The sequence below is a fragment of the Halichoerus grypus genome, chromosome 5 (assembly GCF_964656455.1).
Source record: "Halichoerus grypus chromosome 5, mHalGry1.hap1.1, whole genome shotgun sequence".
NCBI lineage: Eukaryota > Metazoa > Chordata > Mammalia > Carnivora > Phocidae > Halichoerus > Halichoerus grypus.
In genome coordinates this window covers 95672828-95700671 of record NC_135716.1, presented here as the reverse complement: position 1 = coordinate 95700671, position 27844 = coordinate 95672828, and the positions used below count along the sequence as shown (strand labels likewise).

At 47.1% G+C, this 27844-nt stretch overlaps 2 protein-coding genes across 2 annotated transcripts; both read right to left on the bottom strand.

Annotated features, from left to right (window-relative positions):
• Window positions 1-1748: 1748 nt before the first annotated feature.
• OVGP1 (oviductal glycoprotein 1) lies at window positions 1749-14376 on the bottom strand. The gene is given in 12 exon segments (XM_078071709.1): window positions 1749-1960; window positions 1963-2478; window positions 3438-3573; window positions 7522-7638; window positions 9198-9383; window positions 9479-9587; window positions 11040-11164; window positions 11674-11839; window positions 12057-12113; window positions 13108-13312; window positions 13725-13754; window positions 14352-14376. Coding segments are annotated over 12 exon segments (1872 nt in total). The 3' UTR covers window positions 1749-1760.
• A 5021-nt stretch (window positions 14377-19397) lies between these two features.
• Window positions 19398-27823, bottom strand: WDR77 (WD repeat domain 77). The gene is made up of 10 exons (XM_036103672.2): window positions 27526-27823; window positions 27088-27273; window positions 25936-26077; window positions 25342-25391; window positions 23134-23204; window positions 22947-23001; window positions 22399-22470; window positions 21736-21844; window positions 21130-21198; window positions 19398-20524 (listed from the first exon to the last, which is right to left on the bottom strand). The coding sequence occupies exons 1-10, from the start codon at window positions 27638-27640 to the stop codon at window positions 20365-20367; spliced, it is 1029 nt and encodes a 342-aa protein (XP_035959565.1). The 5' UTR covers window positions 27641-27823; the 3' UTR covers window positions 19398-20364.
• Window positions 27824-27844: the final 21 nt, after the last annotated feature.

Sequence of the window (27844 nt, the reverse complement as noted above, 5' to 3'; positions counted from 1 at the left end):
CAGAAATAAATCATTTGACTACTTGTCTTTTCTCTCCCACTAGCGTTTAAAGTCTTATAGACATCTGGGTCCTGAAATATCACCCACTGTGCTCAGCACAGTGCCTTCCACTCAGAATCATCACTCAGAATTATCCACTAGGAGAGGGGAGAAGGTAGCAAGATACAGAGGCTTCCATCCCCAGTTATTCAAGGGGTGCTCAGGGACATTTTCTTCAAGGTACTGGGTCTATTAGGATGTCATTGCTCTAGCCCTTTCCAGTGGTGAAAGCAGGAAATATATTTATGGATACACATATTTCTATATCCATTTCTATATCAACCAATCCATATATATTTTTAAAACCATGATTTCCTGCTGTTACTTCTGAATCCAACACCCCAGGGTTCATTCCTGCCTTTCCTTTTTCCCTATCTATAACTATTTCTCTGACTGTGAGAAACACGGCTCTTCTTATCCACAGTATGTTTCCTTCTGTGTTTAATTCTGGAATACACATAAAGCAGTTTCAGAATTGCTAACCTATATAACTATAAACAGCAAATTTGCTAGAGTACTGTATTTGTCCATAGTTCCTTTTGTCTTTAGCCTTTCAATATAGAGGCAAAATGCTATTTTCCAAAGCTGCTAAGGTTTGTTCTTTCCTTCCCTAATTCCTTCAATGTGATTATGTTGTTTTTGTATTTTTAATACAGTTAAATACATTTGTTACTCTTTGTATTTCAATTTTGAGTTGATTTTATTTATTTTGTGGGTCATGTGAAGCATTTTCATGGTTCTAAAAGTCAGAATTACACACATATGAGTACTCAGGTAAGTATCAATCCCTCCTTCCCTGGTACCCTGTCCCCAGTCTCCCATTTTTTCCACCCCCTCTCCACTCAACTCCTACAGGTACCAATCTCATTATTTCCATATTTATCCTCTCTGTAGTACTTGTGCACAAATGAGCAGACACGTGTATTTTCTGTCCCCTTTTTTCTTACACAAAAGATAGCATACTACAGATATTCTTTTGTGCTTTTGTTCTCTTGACAATATTGGAGCTGCTGTTTAAGTGATGTGTTTAGATGACAACAGCAAGAGTGTAAACATAAATATAGAAGAAAAGAGACCCAGAGAAGAGACTTGGAGCTCCCCGACATTAAGCGATCACGAATGAAAGGAGAAATCAGCATAGAACACTGTGAAGGAATGATCAGTCAGGTAAAAACAAAAGCTGGAAGCACCGTGAAGAAAGTGTGTCAAGGAGGACAAAGTGACCAAGTGTGTCAGTGCTGCTGCTGTCTCAAGGAAGGTCGGAACTGACACTTGGCCACTGCAGTGAACAGCATGGGCATCACCAGTGACCTTGGCAAGAGGAGTTCTGATATATTCATGGGAGCAAATGTTACACTGGAGTGAAATAAAAGGAGAATGGGAAACTGTGCTGGAAGAGATTCTGTCTCAGACCACCCGTGAGGGGAGTAGTTGTGCAAGGCAGAGAGGGAAACACATTATCCACATTGGAAAACGTCGACACAGGCTAGACACAAACTCCCTCCTTCCAAAAAAAGCAGTAGGGGAAAGTGAACTTGAAAGGCAGATGCTGACATTGCATTGCACAGGTCATTTCAAGAAAAGAACTCCAGAGAACTCAGATGAATTCTTGTGTTTCCAGTTTATTCAACAGAAAAGAGATGATTTCACTGGCTTTGGGGCCTGCTTGTACCCATGAATGGTTTATAAATGTCTAGGTAAAAGCAGCTCCTGTCAGGGGCCTATAAGAAAAGATGAGGGCTTTCCCCAGCTTCTGCCTTCAACAGAGCTTGGGCTCCTTGACCCACAGCAGAATTTTCTGGGTTTTCTTTTTTTAGAGAAAGAGCACTTGTTGGAAGGGTCATCGAGTTGACAGAGGAATCATTTCCATTAATGGGAACACAGGGGTTGTCAAAAGCAGGAGGAATGTGTCCTGGGGCTAGATGACAGGCCCTGAGGATGGCCTCCTGCTTTTGGCTTCCATCTGAAGAACAATATAATCCAACAGGGGATCAGTGTCCACCTCAGAAGTCAAATTCTCTTCTCTAAGAGTCTTGGTCTGCCCATCAGGAGTGACTGTCATCTTTCCAGAGGGGATAGTCATCATTTCAGGGGCTACAGCCCTCTTTCCAAGGGGCATGATCTTCCCTTTAGAGGTCCAACGATCATTAGGAATCATAGTCGTCTCTCCATGGGTCATGGTCTCTCCAAGAGTCTCAGTCCTCCCTTCCAGAGCTACAGTGGGCTTTCCAAAGGACTTAGTTTCCCTCATAGGGGTCACAATCCCACCTCTGGGCCTTGTAGTCATATTTTGAGACTTACTACGGGAATTAATGGTTGGAGACTTTCCTCCTGGGAATGAAATCCTCATGTCAGTGGTCAACGCTTTGGTTATAGTTGGTCTTTCAGAATTCATAGCAGTTGAGAGCCAAAATTTTGGTGAAGGAGTTGAGCTGACCTCTAGAGAAAATCATTGGAACAGGATGAGACTCCTACAGCTTCCTTCCCATCCTATTAATTACTGGCAGGACTACAACCACTCCAGGGCTGAAGTACCTACTCCCAAAATCCAGAGTTGAAGGATTTCATAATACACCCACTTGAGGGCATAGATAAAACCCCACCGCATGGAAGCCCTGCTCCTTCACTTCATCACATTAACGGGACCCCAGACACCTATGGGCACTCAGCACATTTACTACATTTCTGGTGAATGACCCCGGGAAGCCTGCCAGTTTTCTATGCTTAAGGCCTCACTTTGACCTCACTGATTGCACATTCAGCAAGACCTTGCTGTCCCCAAGGCCTAATAACAGAAACCTCCTGTGTCCCCCATTGTAGGAGGCACCAGGAACAACACCAAGGGGCAAGGAGGCCACTCTAGACAGCATTTTGTAAAGAACTGGATTGGAGTCCCATCTCTGCCCCTGACTAGCAGTGTTAGCTTTCTGAGCCTCAGTTTCTTGGTCTGTAAAATGATGGTTATAAACCATCTCAAAGAATGTTTCAGTTCTAGCATGCTAGGTTCCATCTCCTAAACATCAAAGAGATGTCAAAAGAAATCTGACTTCCTTTTCTGGCCCTTGTCCCATGAAAACAGGAGGAAGCAACAGAGAAATAAACTGGCATATATTGAACACTAACTATGAGCCGGTAGTTTTCACTCCTTATCTCATTTAGTTCTTGTAATAATGTCATAAGTATAAGGATCATTCCTGTTTCACAGATAGGGAAACCAAAGCTCAGAGGGGTCACATGGAGCATGCCTCTAAACCAAGAAAATGGACTGGCCTGACATCAAAGCTTATTCTCTTCCCTCGATGTCATGCCTCACCAAAGCCTTCGCATCTAACAGAAGGGACCCAGCCAGAGCCTGGTTATACAACTTCCAACCCCAGTTCCAGGCCATAGCTACTCACCAGTCTGCACCAGGAGACTATTCAACTTCTTGACAAGGGGGAAAGGGCCAGTGCCACAGAAAGCGCCCTTGGCGTCATCCAGATCCAACGTCCACACCATGGCTCCCCCAAAATGCTCTCTCTTTATGAACATTGCCTGAAAAAGTAGTAGTCAGTCAACCTGCTATGCTGGGCATCCCCCAGACTGGGTACAATGGCAAAACACCAAAGACAGACCCTCAGGAAACACTACAGGAGCAGGAAAGCCTGTGTTTGAATCCAGCCTCTAACCACTTCCTAGTTGAGGGTTCTTGAAAAGGTCACACAAACCTCATGTGTCTTTGGGTGCCTGGGTGGGTCAGTCGGTTAAGCATCTGCCTTCGGCTCAGGTCATGATCCCAGGGTCCCGGGATTGAGCCCCGCATCGGGCTCCCTGCTTGGCGAGGAGCCTGCTTCTCTCTCTCCCTCTGCCCCTCCCCCCTGCTTGTGCGAGCTCTCTCTCTCTCTCTCTCTCTCCTGCTCTCTCTCTCTCAAATAAATAAATAAAATCTTTAAAAACAACTATAACAACAAAACCTTATGTGTCTTAGTTGCCTCATTTGTAAAAAAGGAATAGTAACATTTCCAACATTTTTAGGGTCCAAAGAATTCCTACATGTACATGCTACAGCACGGATGGAGCTCGAAGACATTACACTGAGTGAAAGAAGCCAGTCACGAAAGGACAACTACTGTATGATTCCACTCACAGGGAGTACTTGGAGTAGTCACGTTTGTATAAATGGAAAGCAGAGTGGTGATTACCACGGGCTGGGGAAGAGGGGGAGGGGGCAGTCTGGGAAGATGAGAAAGTTCTGGAGATGCAAGGTGGCATAGTTACACAATGATATGAATGCGCTACTGAACTGGATGCCTAAAAATGTGTTAAATGGCAAATTTTATGTTATGTATATTTTGCCACAATTTTAAAACTGGATTTTTTTAAAAAAAAAAAGAGTTCCTACATGTAAAATATTTGGAGAGATAACTTGCACCTAGTAAATGTTCATAAATATTAAAAACTGTTTCAGCAAGATCCCAATGCTAATCACCGTTATCATCATTCTAAATCATAGATATTGCTATATTACTTTAAAATCACTTCCATATAACTTATCTCACAGGGATGCTATAAAGAAGAGATAAACTACATTCACAGATAAGAAAATAAAGGCTTTTTTCCATGATTTCTAAAACCTCAGATATAATGATGTGGCAGGGTTTAGACTCAAATCCAGGTCCTATTACTACTTTGCTAGTGTTCTCTGTCACGGGTGATGGAAAAGACAGACTCCATCACATCCACATAGCTGCATGACTTGGCCAAGTCAGTTGGCTCCTTTCTGGGATTTGCTTTCCCCAAATGTAAAATAGGGACCCAATTAGAGTTCAGCTGAAACTGTGAAGATTCCAAGTTTTTATCCTGCTTACAAACAAACAGGTTAGCCTGCCAGTTTTATGTGTACACGTGCACGCACATGCACAATCTCTGAATCGGAGAACGGACCATTATTACTCACAGCAACAGAACAGTCAAAATAGCACCTTGACTTTGGTCCCCATGCCCCAGTTGCCCAAAGAATGACACGGCTAAGGCCAGATAGCCACCTGCATGTGCAGGAAGGCAAATCAGACCCTTGTCCCCTCCGGAGAGATTGAGAGCTTCACTGGAATGTAGACAAGTCCTCTCTGGGGAGGGGACCTCTACATCTCTGAACGTCAGCAAAGGCCTGGGGGAGGGGGAAAGGCAGGTTCCTATTTTTATTAGAGCTGGTCTGCTTCCTTTGCTCAGAATGCCCAGACAGTGCAGGAACACTGAGAAATCCATAGATAATTATCTCCTAATGACGATCTCTGAGGTTTCTTTCAGCTCTGGGATTCTGTGATGAAATCCTTTGATCACCCTCACACAGGGCTCTGTCTCCCTGTAGCTCTGCAAGGCACAGTGACGGCCCCTTAAAGCGAGGACACCATTCCTGGCTGGCCTCAGGCCTCCTCCAACACGTGGTCAATGCCCTCTCGTGTCCTGTGGGTCATATTTTTAATTCCATCCAACTGGGTAATTCCATTGAGTCATTGAATTTTTCTGTTTGTGTCTTCTGGTCCCAAACCAGAGGAAGATCCTGGAGGCTGAAAGCCATGCTCTTTACCTCTCTCCCCACAGCGGGCTTCACTCAGTGACATGCACGGAGGAGGTACACACTGGATTCTGCCCTCTGGTGCTTTCTACCCCAAACTTCCCCCAAAGAACAGCCAACACCTGTGCTTCTCCATCACCTATAATAGAGGAGATGTGACTTCTAATAAGCCCCGATATCCAGGAAGTTGCCAAGTCCTGACAATTACTCATTCAAAAATTACCTCTTCTTCCAACCACCTGGTCCAGACCCTCATTATCTTCCCTGCACACCTCTGTGTTCCTCAGAGCTTCCAAAATGCCAAACTGGTTACAGCAGGATCACATGGGGACATACTAAGAACAGTTTCCAGATTCTTTCTAAGACCTGCTGAATATTCGGGGGTGGAGCCAAGACCTACGTTTATCAAGTCTCAGGGGATTCCAAAGCAGAGGCAGGTTTGGAAATCACCAAAGCATGTCATTTCTGTTGGAATTCACTATAGAAACCGGCTCCGCTCACCTTCATTCAACATTGCTTGCACAGGGCGAGGGGGTGATCAGAGTTAGGTTCTAAAGGTTTCAAACTTGCAGGTCATATGCCTGGTCAGAAACCTGATTTTGCTTCCAAGTGTTTGAATTTCTGACAAATTTTTTCTTGTGATTGAGTTCCAGTTTTAAAGCATTATGGTCTGAGAATATGCAGGGAATAATCTCAATCTTTTGGTATCGGTTGAGACCTGATTTGTGACCCAGTATGTGGTCTATTCTGGAGAAAGTTCCATGTGCACTCGAGAAGAATGAGTATTCTGTTGTTTTAGGGTGGAATGTTCTGAATACAGCAGCAAAGTCTGCAATATCCAAACTGTGGAAAGAGCCAAGATGCCCTTCAACAGATGAATGGATAAAGAAGATGTGGTATATATACACAATGGAATATTACTCAGCCATCAGAAAGGATGAATACCCAACTTTTACATCAACATGGATGGGACTGGAGGAGATTATGCTAAGTAAATAAGTCAAGCAGAGAAAGTCAATTATCATCACTTATTTGTGGAACATAAGGAATAGCATGGAGGACATTAGGAGAAGGAAGGGAAAAATGAAGGGGGTTACTCGGAGGGGGAGACGAACCATGAGAGACTATGGACTCTGAGAAACAAACCGAGGGTTCTAGAGGGGAGGGGGGTGGGGGGATGAGTTAGCCTGGTGATGGGTATTAAAGAGGGCACGTACTGCATGGAGCACTGGGTGTTATACGAAAACAATGAATCGTGGATCACCATATCAAAAACTAATGATGTATTGTATGGTGACTAACATAACATAATAAAATAAAATTAGAAAAAAAAAAAGAAAGAAAGAAACCTGATTTTGTGTTAAAATGCCTGCAAGAAGAGGGCCAAACACCTTCACCAGCATTCAAGTCCCTCTATAAACTGCCTGGCACTTTATTGCCTTCTCTTACACTTTACAAAAATTCTCTGCCCCACCCAAATTCTTTGTACGTACTTTGAATGAGCTTTCAGTCCCCACTGAACCTCTCCCCATGTCATTACTTCCTCCTGCTGCTCACCTCCCTCAGGAAGCCCTCCCTGACTCTCCTATCCCGACACATTATCAGTGATATTCATGGAGCGTTTAACAAAAATCTGTGTAAACTGAGAGAAGTCATTTCTCCCCTCAAAACCGAGATTCCTTCTCTTCAAAAGGAGAGTGTTGGATAGATGGGATTAGGAAACCCCAGGTAGGTCAGGTATGCCTGAGACTCACCTGATCTAGTCAACCTCACCTTTTTATCCTCCACCCAGGACACGCACACACATGCATGCACACGTACACACACACACACACACACACACACACACACACACACTGTACAGATAAGAGCCTCAGGGGAGCCAGAAGGAAACTATATGCTGGAGCAAGAAAGGACCAAGGTCTTACCTTGTAATTGAAGCTGGTGGCATCATCATAGCCAACCCACTCCTTCCCCTTGTAGGCATATGGAACATGCTGAAAATCAATCCAGCGCTTTGTTGCTCTCTGGAGAAAGGAGCAAATCTGCCAGGAGGATCACCAGGTTAGTTCTGGGAAGTGCCATGGAGAGAAACACCAGCAGGCACACTGCTCTTTTCCCAGTGGTGAAGAATCCAAAGGATCCCTTACCAGGGAGTGAGAAGAGACAGACCAAAGAGGGAGTGGGAAGCCACTCACAGAAGACCTTCTCTCTTTCCTGAACAAATTCCTACTAGAACATGTTCCTTTCTCTAATGTCCGTGATAGAAAGAGAGAGAGAACCAAGGAGTGGCTGACATCCTTAGAAACCAAACCAGGCTTTGCTAAATAATGACAATGCCAAACTACTAACGGTAACCTATCTGACCTTGACCAAACATGTATCTTTTCCAGAGAGTTACCATAAACAAACCTCTCCTCTCTTCATTAGCAATCAGCATGAAGGGCCCAGTCTTGGTAGTTACCAAACTAGCTTGTGAACCTCTAATAAATTTAAAGTTCTCAAAGGTAGGGAGAACTGGGTTGTTACAATCAGTCGAGCAGCTGAGTGTCTACTAGGTGCCCAGCCTCGTGCTAGAAACCACACGCCACATAGAAGTCGAAGCATTCCAGCCAGTAGCAAAAGCTCATGTCTGAGGCTTTTTTTCTTTCCTTTCTTCCTCTTTTTGCTTCTTTAAAGGTTCTATCAACATCTCTTTGGCCTATAATGTCTTTCAAGAACATAATTTCCACTATGCCGTCACTGGCTTAGCAGGACAACATCTCCAGCCAGCCAGCAGAGAGCAGAGACTGGGGAGACCCTGCGCCTCCACTCCTACCTACAGCACCCACACACACCATGTGCCTCAGTACCTGCTGTCCTTTGCCGTCGAGACCCTTCCCTCTTGTCATTCCTGCCCATCAGGATTCTTCCCGTGCTCCAAAGCTCTGCTCCCTGAGACCTTTCCAGATCCCTAAGCCACACCCCCATGCCTCTTATTGTCCTCTCTTGTGTTTTATATCCTCTTGAGTCCATGTCTCTTTTCTCCATTCAGTAGCGAGCTTTGATGAGATGGAGAATAAGGGAATGGAACTGGGGGAAGAAGAAAGAATCCGTAGGAGGGAATGTCTTGGAATTGCTTCAAAATAAAGTAGTAGTGGGAGAGAGGGGAGTCGGGGAGCAAAGATGAAACAAGATTGGCCAGGAGTGGTTAGTGATTGAGGCTGGTGAGGGGCAGGTGGTAGTAGGGGAGGGGGAGAGGAGGTTACACTGTTCTTTCATTTTTGCAAATGTTTGAAATTATATATATTTCAGGTATTAATTATTTTTATTTAGTCCAGATAGTAGTAAGTCAGGATTGACTTGTATAACAGTTAAGATTCTTTGGAGGGGTCCCCCCTCCACTTAGACTCTACCCAGCCCCTCATCCCTTACGAGGGACTCAAATACCTTCTCCTGAAGAAAAAGGAAATATCTCAGAGAGTGGATTTCTCTTGAGCTAGTGAACCACTTCATTGTCCTGTCTCCAGCCCTCACCCTTGCCTCTGCCTGGTTGTCTTTGCTCTTGCTCTGTTAAAGGATGGAGAAGCCCTAACTAATAGACAGACTTCCCTATTCCTGTCACCTCATAATAAGCCAAGAAGCCAGCTTGCTTGGTGTACTTTCCCGGAGACGCAGGTCCCACAGCTTTGGCCTGCAGTCCATTCTTAGAGGCTTTGAGAAGGCGAAAGGTACGTCCGTAGGTGGGGAATCCCATGAGGAGCTTCTCTGGGGGTGCCCCCAGCTTACGCCAGTAATTCATGGCATATGCCTGCAGGTAGGAAGAACACAAACCCCTCCGTGTTACTGAGGGCCAATGGCCTGGGCTCAGGGCAGGTGTCTGGGCCCCTTGAGATCATTCCTTACCGAAGAGCTGGGGTCTCCAGACAGAGAGAACAGGGGGCTATTGTGCCCTGTGAACTTTTCCCAGCTTCCATGAAAGTCATAAGACAAGACGTTGATGAAATCCAGGAGTCTGTGAGGGCGAGAGGAGGACATATGCAGATTCGGCTAACTAGATTTTCAAGTCAGATCACCAGAGGACTAACTGGCTAACTAGCTGTGCCCTGGCCATCCCAGCTGCCTGCCCGTCTGCGTCATCGACTTGAGATGTGCCACCGCAGCAAACTCCTAGTCAGGGACAGCCGTGCCTCAGGTCCCATGCCATCCTGAGAGCTTCCATGGAGGTAGGCAGGAGTCAGACAAGAAAACACATTCGTAGGGCGCCTGGGTGGCTCAGCCGGTTAAGCATCTGTCTTCGGCTCAGGTCATGATCTTGGGGTCCTGGGATCGAGCCCCACATCGGGGAGTCTGCTTTCTCCCTCTGCCCCTTCCCCCTGCTCGTGCTCACGCTCGCGCTCTCTCTCTCTCTCAAATAAATACATACAACTTTCTAAAAAATTTAAAAAAAGAAACACATTCATGCCTGACGCAAGTGCTAACAGGTTGCGTAAATTGTCATGAGGAAGGCAGTACTCACAGCACCTAAAGAGCTTCTGTCCTTCCACCATTCAAGGCACCAGTGAAACCACGTCTTCCAGAGCACTTTCAGAATGAACCAGTGTCAGTAAGCACTTACCGGGTCACAGGCGTAAAGGTGTACAAGGATTCCATCATTTAATTTTAACGTGGCCAATGGCCTCAGTGCCACAGCAGTCTCCATTTTAGAGCGGAAGACATTGAGGCTCTGACAGGCTCACTAACCTGCCTAAGGTCACCCAGCCGGCGGACGGTGGGACTCCCTCAGTCCTGCCTGCTATTAAGACCAAAGCTGGCAAACTCTATGCCCCACGGGGCCTCTCCCCTTTCGCCCCGACACTGAACCCCGGCCCCCTGGTGTGATCACATGCAGAAACACCCCATCCTCTCTTCCGTTCCGCGTCGGCCTCAGCTCCTCATCTGTAAACACTCCATTCTTGAGGTTGGAGAAAATTAGCCCAGAGCTGGCATGTCCAGAAAGAGTGAGTTACGAGCTATTCTTTGTTCGGCTTTGTAACTTCTGCACAGACACCCGTGCTCGGAAAGCTAGGCCTGGCTGCGCGTGCCTATTTTTGTATTTGTGGCAGGGGTTGATTAATCATCTGCCTCTGATGCCAGCCATGGACCGCACAGGGTATGTCTACCGCTGTCCCCTGGCACGGCAGAGGCCAGGCCCGTGGGACGCTTTCCCGTGAGCCCCACAAAGGGCTTTGCAGAACGCCCTACCCAAGACGACGTGATTGTGGGGACACCACTTCTGAACTCCTAAAGAAAGCCCAGGCTATGTGGAGCTAACCTTTGTCCCCACCCATGCCCCTCAGCGGCCCGCCCCCCAACTAGCACCTGTACGTGGAGAACTCAAGGGCGGGGCTTGAGCGGTGCTGCCGTTCTGAGCATGACCGGCCTCCTTCCCTCCAACGTCCTGCCCCACCAGGCAGCACTGTCTCACCTTCCCAGAAGGCGCACATCATAAGCTGTTTGGATGATGTGCGGATCCCCAGAGACAGCCGCAGAAAGCAGCAACCGCGGACGCATGGTGAGCGTGGCCTCCTGCTGGAAGGCAAACAGGAGCTCCTACCAAGAAAGAGGCAGACACAGAGACCCAGACCAAACAGTCAGGGAAAGGAAGGATCAGCCAGGAAAGCTTTATTTACAGAGCCCCCTGAGCCAGGCTCTGGGGACACAGAGGTGAGACAGACACAGGCCCTGCCCCCAGGCTCGTGAGAGAGGTGGCCTTGAGCCACCGTGGTAAGTGACTTAACAGAGGGGTAGAGGGGTGCCAGGCAGGGTCAGGAGCACAAGCTGCAGACTGCCTGCCTGAGGGGGGCCAGGCCGCTGCACAGAGGAAGCATCACTTGGGCTGCAGGACTGGAACAGGACCTGGATGTGACCAAGAAAAAGAGCCACAAGACTCCTGCTCTTTGGCCTGACCCTTCTAAGATGATGGTAGTAAAAGAACATTCTGCTACCACTCCCCTGCCCCCGTCCCCGTCCCTGGCCTTCTGCTCCTCCTATGCCATGAGCCCAGATATGATAAAAGTAGAATCACTGCTGGATCCTGGAGCTGCCAGACTTGGCCTTACTTCAATTAAGAGGAGAAAAGTCCACCGGTCACTCTTGGGGCTGCCTCTCAGTCCAGGGTACAAGAAGAAGAGGTCCAGACCATCAAACTTATGTCTCCTCAGGAGGGATACAACCGAACCAATAAACCTTTCCCGGTTGGATAATGTGGACAGCATAGTGGTGAACCTGCAGGAGACCCAGGGCGAGGCGAGGAAGGAGGGCTTTCTGCAGAACCACAACCTCCACAAAGCCCCTTGGTTCATGCCCTGTGGAGGGCACACAGGTATGGCTGGGGGAAAGGAAGTTAGGTCAACCCTTCTTAGAAGCCCCTCCCAGCACTGGGAGCTAAACACCCGGCGGTGATGGGGAATTCAAGCAGCAGGGAGGGGCTGCAGAGTCTCACCTGGATGTGCCAAAGTTCCACCCACCAATGGACAGCAGTGTTCTCAGCTCCCTGTTCCTGTGATGTGGGATAGAGGGAGGTAAGCTGGGGCCCCACTCCAGTGGGTCCCTGGGGAACAGTGGAAAGTAGAGGGGGAGGGAGGAAGTGAAAGGGGAAGGCAGGTGGAGGGAGGGAGAGAGAAGAGCAGAGCAAAGCACAGGGAAGAAAAGAAAGGAAAAGAGGGGAGAACAATCAACCCATGGGTCTTCACAACCCAGGACCCCCCCAGGCTGTCCAAAGTCCACAAAACTCCCCCACATCCCCATGATGCTCCCACATAAAGGAAAAGAAAGAAGTAGTCTAAAATGTTTCTTTTCACTGTTTTCTTAATCGACAAGTATTTATTGAGCAATTACTATGTGCGGTTGATTGCTTTAGGTGCTTGATCGAGATACAACAGCGAGTGAAAGAGACAAGCTCCCTGCTCTCAGGGAGCTTGTGATCTAGTGACAAGGATTTTTACCTTGGCCATCTATAACCATTCACACAGAGACAGACCTCCCCTTGGACAGGGAGAGAACCCAGGAGTTGTGGGGATAGGAACACTTAAGCAAGCACTTAGTGAGCACTAGCTCTGTGCAAGGCACTCACCCAGCTGCTGGTATACAAACATATTGGAGACCCTGCTCCTTCCCTTACGGGGCTCATTGGCTGGGGGTTGCAGGTGACAAATGGTAATAAAGATACCAGCATTTGTGATGTGCAGGCTCTCCTTGAAGCATTCTAACAGCATTAGTACGTAAACTCCGCCCCACTGGCTTGAAGGATGAGTTGGGGGTTACCAGGCAGAGGCAACAAAGGCCTCACAAGGGCAAGGAGGCAAGAATTAGCTCGGGGTGTTATTCAACAGGGAGTTCTCAGGCAGGGATGCTCCCGGGTCCCACTTGAGAGGCGGCTAGGACCAGAAGAATCAGAAGAAAGTTGATGAGTAACAAGAGAAAGGGGATTACTTTTCTTCTGTCTGTAAAACCTGAAAAAAAAAAAATGATCCCCACATGCAATATGAACACACCTCTGCTTGAGCTTGTTGAACTCTGGGTAGATAATTTTCTCATCCTGGGGATCCTTAGCAACAATCTGATTGTTGTTCATTGAGGCAAAGGCAAATATCAGGTGGGTGCAGAGAAAGGGGTCCAGGTCCCGGGGCAAGATGGAGGCAGGGCTGGGGCGACCCTGTGCCCAGCTGGTAAAATAACACACCAGTTTGTGGGCAGCGCCTGGCAAGGGAGGACACACATTAGCTGGCAGAGACCAAAGGAGGGGATGGAGCTCGGCTTCCACAGAGCACCATGAACACAGTCCAAGAGGCCGGGCCACCAGAACATTCCCCATGCAAACAGAGCCCAAAGCGACCCTGAGGTCTGGTCCCCCTGCCACCCCTACTGCTGAGGCCCCAGGGGGAAAAGAATGCCTTATGGAATCCTGTTCAGAATGGATCCTCAAGCCTGGATCCTGGCACACAAAGCGACACAAGTGGCGGGACGGAAAATCCTCCGCTGAACTGCAGCGGATCAATGATGGTGGACACAGGAGCCCGGGCAGGGAAGGGCTCCAGGGGACACACCACACGGAGCACCTCTCAGCCAGAGAAGCTCCCTGGATCTGGAGAGGAAGACAGGATTTCCTTACCATCGCGCTGTTTCAGCACAAGAACCAGCCCTGCAGGAAACAAAGGATGGAATCACACTCAGATTCCCATGCTCACCCAGAACAACATGCCCCAGCCCCGCCTCCAGTTCTCCAGTGCACCCACCAACTGGGCCCCATAGTCAGACGCAGACACGCACATGGAGACACGCTGCGTTCACTGGCTTCCTCTTCTCTAAGTTGAGCCAGTGTTGCCAGATCTATCGAAGCTCCTATTTACCCCAACAAACACCACGTGGATACACCCATGCTTAGCACAGGGACAAGGATGACTTAGAAGTCCCAGCCAAAGCTCTAGGCCAGTGGTTCTCACCCTGGCTCCAAGTATAAAAAGCAGTGATGTTCTCCTCCCCTAGAGATTCTAATATCACTGGTCCAAGGTGGAACTGGGCATAAAGATATTTAATGGGTAGCTGGAGTGGAGGACCACTGCTCAGATCTCTCCTGCCGGGGCCCCTCCGGCCCTTCACTATGTCCTGTCCCACCTCCATCTAATCCAGCCCCCAAATCCCTGGCTGCTTCTCAGGCACTCGAGAGGTGACAAACGTAGGAAGCCTGGTATCTCCTGGACTGAGTGACGTCATGGGGGCCGGGACCTGCCACACTCACCAATCCACAGCAACAACCTGCCCATCTCAGAGGTCTGAGAGCGGCGAGGCTAGGGCTCGAGCCCCTTTATAGGAGCTCTGGGACAGCCCTGGGACAGTGCTGGCATAGCCTGGCCACACACACACAAAACCAGGGCCAGTGATGAATGGGCTGCTGCCCGAGTCACAGTGACCCCAGCACCTCCCATCCTCCCTCTCCAGCCAAGCTGTAGCTCTCAGAGCCAATAAAGCAATAGCTCAGTCTGACCCTGGCACACAGTGGGTGTCTGCCAAGGGCCATAGTGAGGGCAGGGCAGTACTCAGCCCTGTTCCTGGGATTTGCCCTCCATGGACTGAGTATGAGCAGTAAACACTGTATGGAGGCAGTAATTCTACTGTTACCAGGTTATTGGTTAGGGAAGCAGTGTAATACAAAGTTTAGAAGTCCCAGCTTTGGACCTAGGCAGGCCAAGGTTTGAATCTCAGTGTCATCGGTTAGAAGTTTTATAATCGTGGGCATTACTTAGATCTTTGAGCTTCAGCTTCCGCACTTGTAAAATGATGGTAACAGCTCATACTCACCTCATAAGGTTTTATAGGAATTAAAAAGATAATGTATGAAAAACTGTTAGTTCAGGACTTTGCATGTAATAAGGGCTCAGTGAATGGTAGCTGTTACTAAGGATGCCACAGAGTGGGGTTCTCAAACTCACATGCTGACACTTGCCAGGTAGGTAACATAAATGGGTGAAGTGGACACAATATAATAGCTTACTCTCCACTTTATTAGAACCACAGCAGTTCAAGCCCAGTGATACACACGAACTAACATGAAGCCTCTTGGTCAGGAGACAATAGAGATTGGTATGAACAGGGACAGCACTCCGAGTAGCCACTAATGGTTACCATGTAGTGAAACAGATCCATGTTGAAAGATCCCTCAATTTCCTTCTTTCTTCCTTCCTTCCTTTCTTTGTCAGAGAGACAGAGAGAGAGAGAGAGAGAGAGCACAAGCAGGGGGAGCGGCAGGCAGAGGGAGAAACAGGATCCCCACTGAGCAGGGAGCCTGATGCAGTACTCGATCCCAGAACCCTGGGATCATGACCTGAGCCGAAGGCAGATGCTTAACCGACTGAGCCACCCAGGTGTCCCGATCTCTCCATTTCTTAAGAGAAGACAAAAATCTGAATCTTTGTGTGGGTGAACAATGTTTGAGCCAGTATATGAGCCAGTGCTGAGAATGTGTTATGAACCTAAGGAACATAAGGAATGTAATTCTGGATACCTGAAAGCCAGTGTTTTTAAAATACAACAACATGGGGCGCCTGGGTGGCTCAGTCGTTAAGCGTCTGCCTTCGGCTCAGGTCATGATCCCAGGGTCCTGGGATCGAGCCCCGCATTGCGCTCCCTGCTCCACGGGAGGCCTGCTTCTCCCTCTCCCACTCCCCCTGCTTGTGTTCCTGCTCTCCCTATCTCTCTGTCAAATAAATAAAATCTTTAAAATAAAATAAAATAAAATACAACAATATGAAGGATAAACAAAACAGAGCTGTAGCCAGATACTTTTATGATCCGTTTTCTCTTCCTGCTACAGAGGATCTCAGATCATGAGTAGGTCCCATATTTCAGGGTCTGAATCTCAATCATGGAGGACCAGAAATCGGATGCCCATCTTCTCAGAGACTGGTAGTTCACCTAGTCCACGTGTCACTGAGGTACTAACCAGATGTCAACATAATAAATGACACAGGGAAATACAAGGACTGGTGGTTGAATTTGCATTCCCCTTCCAGTAGGAAGAAACCAGACAATCACTTTTTTAATCAGAAGATTGCTTAGATATCATGGAACAAAAACATTAAATGGTATAGAATGTTTAGGCAAAGGATATTTCTGTAAAACTCTAGGCAAGCCTGATGGAATACCCCACCTAAAAGAGACTGTGTCTCCATTTGTTCATCCATGTTTGTCTTCCTTTAAGTATTCAACAAATATTCATCGAGCATGTGCCAGGCCCTGCTAGGCACTCTGGATACAATGGTGAGCAAGAGTTTCTGCTCTCACAGAGCTTCTAGTCTAGTGAACAGACTGATCACACCCTCAAGAGCTAGTGTAGGTCTCCCTCTTGAAGTATGTGTCTCATCTCTTTTGGATAGGGGCAATGGGGAAAACATGAGTTTTGTTGCTAAACAGACTTGAGATCCACTTCTTACCCTGCACCATCACTGGGGCCACCTGAGTCCCACCTGCATGCTCAATGCCACACTCCATTCCTTGGGCTGAGAGTAACCTGAATCAGGAGATAGTTAAGCCTCCTGATAGAAACACTGGATCAGGCCAGGCAACAACTTGTACCACTGGTTACGTTACCCCTGGTGTGGTTTCTAACACTAATGACCATGCTCTTACTTCCCAATTCCTAGCCTGAGTCACCTAATTCTTGTTAAGAGGTCTCTGCATTCCTTTCTCTTCCTGTTCTGTAAACTATAGACACTACAGTGGTTTCCCAGGGCTTGGGTTCTGACTCGGTCTTGCCAGGCACGTGGGGCCCTTGCTGGCTATCTTTTAAGACCCCCCTTGAAGTGAATGCCTGCCTTTCTCTACTTCTAAGCCTCCCCTCATGCCCCTTCTTCCTGTCCCCCAGATTTCATATCACTGAGATTTCCCACTAGGTTTGTGCCCTTCCATCCCAACTCCTGCCAAAAGCACTAGTTCTTAATGCTGTCTCCAGGACAGAGCTAAATCTGCCTGCCAATCTGAACCATCTTCATCTGCACGTGGGTCAGTCCTCTGGGATCCTATTCTGCTGCAGCGGTAAGGCTGGATCTCAGACCTAACCATTCCATGCCTTAGGATGACTGAGGATGAAAAGAACACCACAAGGTAACAATGGATGCCCAGGAGTGCCCTCTGCTTCATTCAGCGATGACCATGGCAAGGATGGCAACTATGACTCCATGTGCATAGCAGATGATGAATAGGAAATGCTGAATGAGGGTTATGTTCAGTCACGGTGCCATGTCACTCTGTCTGCTCTCAATCCTTGAGTTCTTGCTCTCAAAAAATACAACCATTGTTATATATTTTACACACCCACCCGGATACTTGAAAATACTCCTCCCTAGTGCTTAGCCTGTTCTCACGAGGAAGAAGACATTTACAAACGTCTTTTAGTTGGCTTACTGAAGAAAGGCCTACAGCAGTGCACCCCCTCCCATATCTTAACAATACTCAACTAGATGCAGGCAAGATCACGGAGCTGAAATACCTTGGTTTTAACGAAGCATTCAGCCAAGTCTTTTCTGATACTCGTGTGGATAAATTGGTAAGTATGACTTGAACAAAATCAACTGGTTGAATCTAAGAGCCCAAAGAGTGTTGACTATATTGGTGCAAACTTGAAAGATCTTTACCATTTTACATCTTTAAAATGAATGGGATGGGGTTGCCTGGCTGGCTTAGTTGGTAGAGTGTGCAACTCCTGACCCCAGGGTTGTGAATTTAAGCCCCACGTGTGGTGTGTTTACTTAAAATATTAAAAAAAAAAAAAGGGGGGGGATAGAGCAGTGTTTCCCAATATTTGATGATTTTTGGCTGTGCATGAGGATTTTAAAAACATTAATGTATATTAAAAGTATATATTTCCCCACATCCCTAATTTCATATTGTTTAAAAATTGAGGCAATTCAAAAAAGAATATTTTAATAAATTAATATAGTGCTCTTTGGATGATTTTGCTGCTGTAATGTGATGGTGAATCAGCAAGTCATGCCTATATAGCTATTAAAGAACTGGCCTCCTGCCGTCCTGTGGGGCAGGAGGCACCTTGGGAATCAGCAATGTCTGGTGCCAAATTAAACCCTACAGAGCTCCTTCAGCATATGGCTCGGGACCCTACCCAAAAAGCGAGCCTTATGTAACCGTGGTGACCGCAGATCAGCAGTGGACTACAGTGGGTCAGGAGGATGGGCTTCAGAATAAGAATAATGAAGATGGGGAAATGGATCTACTCCAGCATTAGACATCTGAACCAGTGAAATTAAATGCAATATAAATGCCTGTAGCTTTAACAAGTAAAATGAGCCTGTTCCCAACCATCACCAGTTAAGTCCATGCTCAGGCTACTGAAACTCTCCTCACGTCTGGGACTTACTGAACCACATGGGCTATCACATTTCTCATTGAGGAGTCACTTTCTATTCTAAACCACCTTTTTTGCTCACTGTAACATACACATTCAACCCAAACTGGGACAGCCATTCCAACCTGGGATGGTGATTTTGATCAGATTTGCAAATGTCTTGGTGGCAATCATTAATAGATGTGATTACTCTCATCAGCACAGACCTGAATCCAAACCAACTTTCTTTTACAGTAAGATAATGTGCTTTTTCAAAAACTAGGTTTTCCTTCTTTGCTGTGATTTTAACCACCTTGAAACAGACATTTCCTTGGGTTCTCATCTCCACTGCTTTCCTCTCTACTATTCCTGAGTTCAGGAGGAAAAGGGCTAGGCAAATTTAGTTCTGACCCACCTCACCCCTCCTTTCTCTAAGCCATCACAACTTTGTGAAGTTTAGCTCTGGGAAGAACTTAAGCGTTTCCATCCACCCACCCACCCTATTACCTTCCAAGAAGTTATGGTCCGGAAGAGTGAAGGCTTTCTTCCCACCTTACCCCAAACCCAGTAATCACATGACTACAAATTCCAATGTTTTTACTCGTGGTTATTGTGATGACAGGGCTCATGTTTGGCAAGGGTGAAGCATGGAAGCTTTTCTTACAAATATTTTGTCCATATTCCTTCAAACTGCCCCAGTTTCATGTGATTTTAGCTGAGCTAAACTTGCAAAGCACCAAAGCACATAATATATTGTATTTAGTTTCATAACCAGTAACTGACCGTGACTTCTGGCAGTAACCAGTCCACCAACCCAAGTAACCCAATATTTAAGTCCCAGCTAGCTACTCTAAGGGGTTAGGGAAGCACATACACAAAAATACGGCTATAACTGATACCCTGATGACTCACATAAGTGAGATATGTCTAAGTGCACAGAACACATGCTTCAAAAGACAGGCCAACAAAGCCTAAGCTTTTTATTTCACCAACTAGTATTTCTGATTCTCTGATGCTGTACTTTAAAATCTTCAGAGTCCACAAAAACAGCATTCAGACTTCCTATATCCAGAGAAAGGGGTCCAGAAGCCAGGAGAGGTCAGGCCCCAAGCTGTTTTCCGGTGAGAAACACGGCAGACATTTCTCTGTGAGTCTGTGTCAGTTTTTAACTTAACTGAAATGCCTTTACGCTCTCCACCATCCCCCAACCTTTTTCCACGGGATCTGTAACAGGAAAACACTCATCTTTCATGTATACAATTCCATGGGGTGAGCGGTGGGGGGGAGCGTTATACAGGCACCAGCCAAAATTTTATTCAGCCAGAAAATGGATTTTTGACTCAGTTTAATGGCAAAGAGATTTGCAAAACCACGAGGAGTGTCCTGGCTTTTCCTCGAGGTGAGCTGGGTGGGATTTTTGTGAATGGAAGCATTGCCATAAGAAAGGCAGATTAAGTTCTATAAAAAATAAAGTTGCTCCTATCTCCATGAGTAGTATATAAGCTGCTTCCAGGAATCCAGGGATGCCCACATCCCACACCTCATCCAGTCATGGCACAGCTACATAGGAAGCATAAAACCCTTTTGTAAACTTTTTTTTTTTTTTGGTGGGGGGAGGGCTTGGGAAAGAAAGATATAAGATGAATTTTTTTAATGCCCTCCCACCACCAAAAACTATGTATCTACACACACACTAAGACACACATACATATCCAATTTTAAGAAAGTTTTTCTTCCCTATGACTACAGGATCCCAAAATCCAGCCTCCCTCAGGCTGAGACAATGCCTATTAACTGCCCAGATCTGGTGTACCAACATACTGTATAAGGCTCCTGTGTGGTCTCACAGACAGAGAGGGCAGGGGCAGAGGGAGTGGATACTCATGGGGGATTTGCTTTTTGTCTTAAATCCACTCTACTCGGCCACACTCTTAGGTCCAAGGGCTGGGAGAGGCTCTGTAGGCAGGATGTGGTGGATGACCTGATGGTCCCAGCCCACTGTGGTAAGGAGAGAGTGATTGAGCGGGGACCAAGTAGCATCTCTCACAAAGTCTCTGTGGGCTCGGCTTCTAAACCTAGAAAAGAAAAAAGGTAAGTTAGGGCATGGTGAGAGACAAGACTTGGAGAAGAGAGAGAATCCAACACAACCAGGGCACCTTTGTGGATGTGTGACACAAACTTCACCGTATGTGTGGCCTTGTCACCACGGTAGCAGTGTAGTTATCCACAGAGAACTTCATCAATCACTCAATCCAGTGCCCCCATTTCATAAAGTAATGGTGGCTAGAGCAAGGGTCGTAATACGGGCCAGGATCAGAGAGCAAATCATGGCTCTCTCAGCGAGAAGGAAGTATTAATTCCAGTACTGTGTTTGCTGCCTTTCACCCCAAGCAGGTCGCATTTCACGTATGTGTTCTTTATGTGAAAGGGGTAGACTGTCCCTTTCTGGAGACAGCTGCAACACCAGACTTGGAAATCCCACCTACTACCACACCCCCCCTTTACCAGGGACAGAGTTGGCTGTGAGTCACCCCCAGGAATAGGGAGAGTCAGTGTCAGCCTGCTCCCATTGCCCAGTCCCGTTGAGTGAGACCGTGCACTTTGATGAAGACAGAAAGGACCCAGCCACCCGCAGCTCTTCTCCCCAATTCCTCATCAGAGGACCCCATTTCACACTTACACCTCAGAAAGGCCTGAGTCCAGCACAGCAAGTGAGCAGTCCTCACTGACAGAGGCCAGGAACGGGGTGCTAGGAGAGCAAGGGGAGGGTTGGGACAGGTAAAGCCATGGTCCCAAGATGAATCCTGCCTGGTCTAGCCCCCGCCCCCCACCCTAAAGTGACCCAGAGGAGGTGGCCTGGTCCCCACTTCAGGTTAAGGTCTGGCTACCACTCAAGTCCACATTACAAGTTCCAGGGAAAGAGGAAGGAAATGGAGTAAGCCAGGGTGGACAATCATCCTGGCAACCGACTACTCCATCTGGTTCCTCCCTGCAGCTTTAGCAAGAACCCAGAAGCTTTCCCAACTACACAGTCTCAGAAGCCCACAATATTAATCATTCTGGGTGTTGAGCAGGAGCAGGACCTTATTTTAGCCCTGTGCAGACAGAAAACCATACTACCCAAAAAAGGACTATGGTCTTCAGAGATCATTAGAGTTCTGAAACTTCAGCTAGACCACTGTCTGCTTTAAGGAATGACCTAAGCAGCTAATGCTCTGCAAACATAAGCATGTCCCAGCACTGTCCCATTCATACCCATCAGGCCCCTGGGGATAAAGGACAGTACCTGTGTGGGGAGAACACCAGCCCAGTGACACACTGGGAGTGCACAGCTGAGCTGAGGGCACACCTTGCACTCTTGGTGTCCACAAGGGAGACGGTCCCACTCTCGTCCCCTAGAGAAAAGAGGAAGCCCATCACAGTGGATAAGAACATGGGCCCTGGAGTCAGCCAGACCTGGATTTGAATGCTAGCTCCTCAACCTTTTACGAGCTAACCACTCTGAGCATCAGTTTCTTCTTTTGTCAAATAGGGTAATTAGTCACTGATGGTTGTGAAAATTAATGAACAAGGCAGTTATTATTTTAACCACAAACTATGTCACCACATGTACAGCCTCATGGCTATGAGAGCACAGGAGCTATCCCTACTCGACAACAGAATTCCCTATATAGCAATCCACTTGTTTTGTGGTACACTGACTTCTGCCCATGCCCAGAATATAGGAGCTGGAGCACACAATCAGGAATCAAATCTAAAAAGTCATCATGTTTTCCAAAGCCAAACTAAAACCACTTTTGGATCATCCCACCTTCCCACTGGCATAATTCACATAATGCCCAAGCCTGCCACTGAGACTGAGTAGCTTGAGCCTTGTGCATTACAGGGTCAGCGTGCTCTCATCCTCCCCCTTCCCAGAGTCAAAATGCTGTGGGACAGGTTGCCTTACCAAAGACAAAGACTTCACTCTGCTGAGGATGCCAAGCCAGGGAGGTAGGAAGGTAGCCTGAGGCAGTGCAGCCTGCAGAGAGAAGAGGGATCCGAAACGAGACTCAGAGCCCAGCTCTGTGAAGAAGCTTCTCAAACAAAGTCACTTCAAGTCCCAGAAGCACCTTTATTCGCCTTCCCAAACCCTGCTAAGGCAGTTGTGCCCTTGCCCTTGACCCTCATACCCTTATTTATCCTTCGGCCTCCTGCCCTTTCTGGACACGAGTCATAGGCAGATTTCAGGCATAAAGCATGAAGGCAACAATTCTGGCCCCTTTGTCCATCCTTCCCAGAAATGTAAAGTAAATCAGCCACCCACGAACCAATCCTTCCTCTTGGTACCCACGGCACAAAATGGAATCAACAGAGCCTCAGTGGGGAAAAAAGTGATTATGTCCCTTATGTCACATTGACTGAGCATCTGATGACTTTGCCTCTGTCTCTGGCCAAGGAAGCCTCTTCCGGGTGGGTTCCTAGTACCACCCTCCCACCACTGGCTCTCAGACTCACCCATCTGTGATGCTGGCTTGGGACAGCGGGTATCCCAGAGTAAAATTCTGTTGTCCTAGAAGAAGGAACAGAAAAAGAGCTTCACAGTCCAAAAAGCGGCTGCTGGCCAAGTCTCCACACTAGACTTGTGGCCAGAGGGTTGGAATGTGGTTAGGAAGTGGGGAGGGAAGGAAAGGCTGGATCTCACCTCACTGCATGAAAGGAACACGGAACCCTTGTGCGGGGAGGCTGTGACACAGGTGACCTGCCCGGAGTGAGCTGTGAAGGAGAGAAAAGGAAGTATGACAGAGAAGAAGCCGGGGGCATTACCACCACGCAGCCCAGATACTACCAAGGGAGGTGTGAGAAACGGGCCTTATCTCATGATGCAATTTAACAAACTTTGTGAGAGATTTTGGATTAGACAAAACCTAAGAGAAAATGTTGATGGAGTTCTAAAACCTGGAAAGGCTTGGGGAAGAAAATGAATTAGTAAAGACAAGGAAAGCAAAATTAGGGGCTGAGCAAGAAGAGTGAAGGGATTTACATCCCAGAACAGGAATTTTCATACGACAGTACACACACACCTCCAGATAACATACATACACTTTCAAGGGAGGTCTGCACACTGATACATTTCGGGAAATAAACTTTTCCAAAGTCCTCTTTCCTGAAACTGAACTGAGAAGCTGCCAGAGATTAAAGGGGCTTACTCTGCAAATCCAGTGCACAATAATGATATGGCCAGAAAGTACCTCCTTTGCAACTATTTAAACTTAAGTTAGATGCCAATTTAAAAATGTGTGAGAAGGTAGTTTTTTGAAAATTTTTCAGGAGGCCTACATGCTAAAAACTTTAAAGATCACTGGTCTATGTTAATTACAGGCTGTGGAAACCACATATTCTAAAGACATTTACCCAGACTACCTGAGATAGTCCAAATATGGCTCTGCCCCAGACAGGAGGATGTAATCAAACCACCTTTTATAGTTCTTTCCTAGCCCTAGAATCCATGGAAAGCCAACACAATGAAAAGGATGATTGTGCACTTGAAAGCAAAGCTCAGAGACAAGTACCAAGGGAAAATACAAAAGATAAAGTGGTTCCTCTGCCCTCAAGGGATCTGCAATTCAGTGGGGGGAATAAGACAGAATACAAAGAACTAATGAAAAAAGATGAACGGAGGAAATGCTGAAAGAGTTAGGGCAGACCAGGTACACCCTTCATAGGCCTAAGAAACAAAAGGCATGTGTAGTAGACTCCACATTGGCATTTTAACATTGTTGGACCATTTACAAGTCTTGAACACTGAAGGTCCGAGATCTTGAGGAGTTTGTGATTTTTGCTTTGGCACATATGTGAATCATACACTTTGCAGTTAGAATTGGCAGGGGATGGGGCGCCTGGGTGGCTCAGTTGGTTAAGCGACTGCCTTCGGCTCAGGTCATGATCCTGGAGTCCCTGGATCGAGTCCCGCATCGGGCTCCCTGCTCGGCAGGGAGCCTGCTTCTCCCTCTGACCCTCCCCCCTCTCATGTGCTCTCTCTCTCTCTCTCATTCTCTCTGTCTCAAATAAATAAAAAAAATCTTTAAAAAAAAAAAGAAAAAAAAAAAAGAATTGGCAGGGGATGGCACTTAGCCATTGAGTGAACCAGGTGATCATCCAACATCTACATCTCTTAGCCACACAATAAATGCTCCAGGTATTATCTTCATGAAGAATGGCTCCCAGAATAAAGTCAGCTGCTACTGCTATTAATAAAAATGAGTTAAAAAAAAAAAAAATAACATTAATAGAAAGTGATGGCTCTCACCAGAAAAACAGAAATTTTATGGAGGTGAATATTCAAAAGTTCAAGATTCACAAGTCTCAGGGTTATTCTTGGAGAATGTCAAGGATCTACTATGACTGGTTTTAATTAGAGCAGTATGTTTGAAGGGGGAGTGAAAGAAGGGCTTGAATGCCATGACAAGAAAATGGGATATTAACCCACAAGCCACACAAACCACGGAAGATGAGGGACTGCAGATGGACAGATGAGGTGAGTGCCACCATCTGTGTGAAGTAAAACCTGAAAGCAAAAGGGAGCATCAGAAATGGAAAGGGAAATCCCTGACCAAGTGGTAAAAGACTCCAAAGAACTCTGGGACCCACTGATAGTGAGGAAGCAGGAGGGGTGGAAAAGGACTGAGAGCTGGAGTCTCATGTGGCCAAGAAGATGGTGAGGCCAATACTGGAAATAGGGAAATTAAGAAAAGGCAACAGATAGATATTGGGGCCTGACTATAGTTTTGGAAGAAAACTATCAGGCAGAAGGGCAAGGAACTGCTGCCCCTGATATCCAAAGTTCAAAGAGCCCAAGGGGAGAATAAAAACAACACAGCTAAGGCCAGGACTAAAAAGAATGTGCACTCACCCCGGTATGAACTCAGTACCATCTGCTGGGCAAGGTCCCAAACCTTGATGCTAAGAAGCAAAAGAAAACAGATCCTTAATTCTGACCTACAGTATCTACATAAAAACATGTGTTCCAGCAAGAACTTCCTTTAACTGATTTCACTGCTCTATGGCATTGCCTACTGGGCTTCTGCTAGGGCCTACTCACAATGGATTGTAATATCTCTACAGAAATGTTATGGACATGTCATAATTAATCACTGCGTTCTTACAACACGCCCAAAACATTACTCGATGAGGCTAATAGGATAGTAAAGACACCCAAAAGAGGTCTCAAATGCAGGACTGGGGCGCCTGGGTGGCTCAGTCAGTTAAGCGTCTGCCTTCGGCTCAGGTCATGATCCTGGAGTCCTGGGATGGAGTCCCGTATCAGGCTCCCTGCTCAGTGGGGAGTCTGTTTCTCCTTCTACCCTTAACCCTGCTTGTGCTCTCTCGCGCGCGCTCTTTCTCTCTTTCAAATATATAAAATCTTTAAAAAATAAAAAAAAATTTTTTAAATTAAAAAAAAATTAAAATAAAATAAAATGCAGGAGCAATGAGCACAAGGACCCACCAGAAGTCTTTGCTACCGCTGACAGCTTGCGTGCCAGAGCTCAGGACACTGACTGTAGACACAATGTCATCATGCTCATACTTGCAGAACTTGCTGACAATGAGTGTCTCGTTCTCATCCAGCTCCCATAATTCAACAGCACCTGTTGGGAGTGGGGAGAAGGTAGAGGGAAATGAGTGTGGATTACACCAAGACAGTAATTCACTTCTAGGATTCAAGTGAGTCCATGGTCACTAAACTAACAAAGTAAGCTATTCCTATAAAAGCAAAACCCATTATCACTAAAGGATTTAGCTAATTTCCAAGCCATCTGGCTTTATGCTGGCATGACTGTTTTCTTAATAACAGTCCAGACAATTTAGGCCAGGGAAAGCTTCTAGAAAGACAGAGAAAGATGGAATGGCTGGCAAAACCCATTATCTGGCTTCTATGAGAAAACACTGGAAAATAAGTCCCAAGAGACAAGGATTAAAGTCTCAACAATCTGTGTAGTACACAGTCCAGTGTGGTTAAATCTTCGCAATTGCTTGGACATTAGTATTTGTTGAACAATTTGAATAAATGCCTTATAGCTTCTTCACAAATGTTGTGAATTACTGAATGTCTTGCACAGTGACAGGTTAAGTACAGAGAACCCCCAAAAGTTGTCTTGAATATGTTGTGCTGAAGCTCAACTGTCAGAGAGGCTCAATCTTTAATGTCCCACTTTTATCCTTCCATGCAATGCCTGCCAATATCCAAATACTGATTTTTTTAACTCCAAAGACTCCATTGCTGAACCTGACTTTCAAAACAAACAAAGCAGAATGAAGACATTTAAAAAGAAGAAAACGGGAGGAAATGGAAAGAAGCACAGAATGACTTAGGCATCATCTTTAAGATCAAGATTATCCTTGGTCTGGGTTGAGGGGGGATACTGGGAGGGTTATAGGGAAGAAAAATGGTTCTAATCCACTTCTTAATTTTGTTAGAAATTCCCACCAGGCAATTTAGAATCTCGGAAAGGTATTTTCCCGCTACACAAGAGCTCTCCATCGGGCCAACACCCTCAAGCTCCCCAAGCACTGAGTATGGGACAATAAAGATTGAACACGGTCCGATCTGTATCCCATGCTCCATTCCACCTGTGGGATTGTGGAGAAAGTGACTCACCTGAATCGGAAGCCACTAGGATACCTCTGTCCCCAACCCAGGTGAGGTCAGCCACTCCGGCCTCCGTCTGGACTCCAGCGGAGCAGAAGCCTTCGTTGGGGGCTGCACAAGGGTCCTTGAACAGCCAGAGGGAGCCAGCCCAGCAGCGGCCACTCAGGCTGGAGGCCCCGAGCAGGAGAGCCCCATCTAAAGGAAGTACAAGCCGTCAGCGCGGGAGGAGTGAAAGGGCTCGTCTCCATGGTGACCGCACTGAACAGCACGCGGGCCGAGTCTGGATCTGAGCTCAGGAACCCGGGGCAAAGGTGGGGACTGAACTAAGCGACGCGAGGCAGGGGTCAGGAAGGCATGCGGGGCGGGCGCGGGCTGGAAAGGCCAGTCCTGGGAAAGGGCATCCCGAGCCAGGGTGAGGGAGCGCCCAGGCCCGGGATCTCGGCTCACCGGACCGATACCGCGCAGCCTCCAACTGACGTTCCATACAAGCGGGCGCATTAGGGGGAAGGTTCCACTCGCGGACCGCCGGGGGCACTAGGGGGGGCGGGGTTTCCTTCCGCATCTCCACGGTTCCAACTCCAACCTAGACCCAAACTGGACGGCCGCCCGAGATTCAGCTCCGGCAGCCCCACGTGGTGCCCCTCTGGGCCTCCGCCCCTCTCCACAGGCTACGGCCACTCTACATCTCGCGAGAATTGCTTCCACGGTTCCGTTCCGGGGTCGGCTGCGGCCCTCTGGCAAAAAGTTCTCCGAGTTCAGTGCCTCT

Bases quoted from the DNA above. Each gene is read 5' to 3' on its own strand.
- WDR77 (XM_036103672.2), bottom strand. From the start codon at position 27,640: ATGCGGAAGGAAACCCCGCCCCCCCTAGTGCCCCCGGCGGTCCGCGAG. The intron at 26,078-27,087 runs GTGAGTCACTTT...CACTCCCAACAG, and splicing joins CCTAGTGGCTTCCGATTCAG to GTGCTGTTGAATTATGGGAG. The intron at 21,845-22,398 runs GTAAGGCAACCT...TCTTTTCTCTAG, and splicing joins GAGTGAAGTCTTTGTCTTTG to GGGACGAGAGTGGGACCGTC.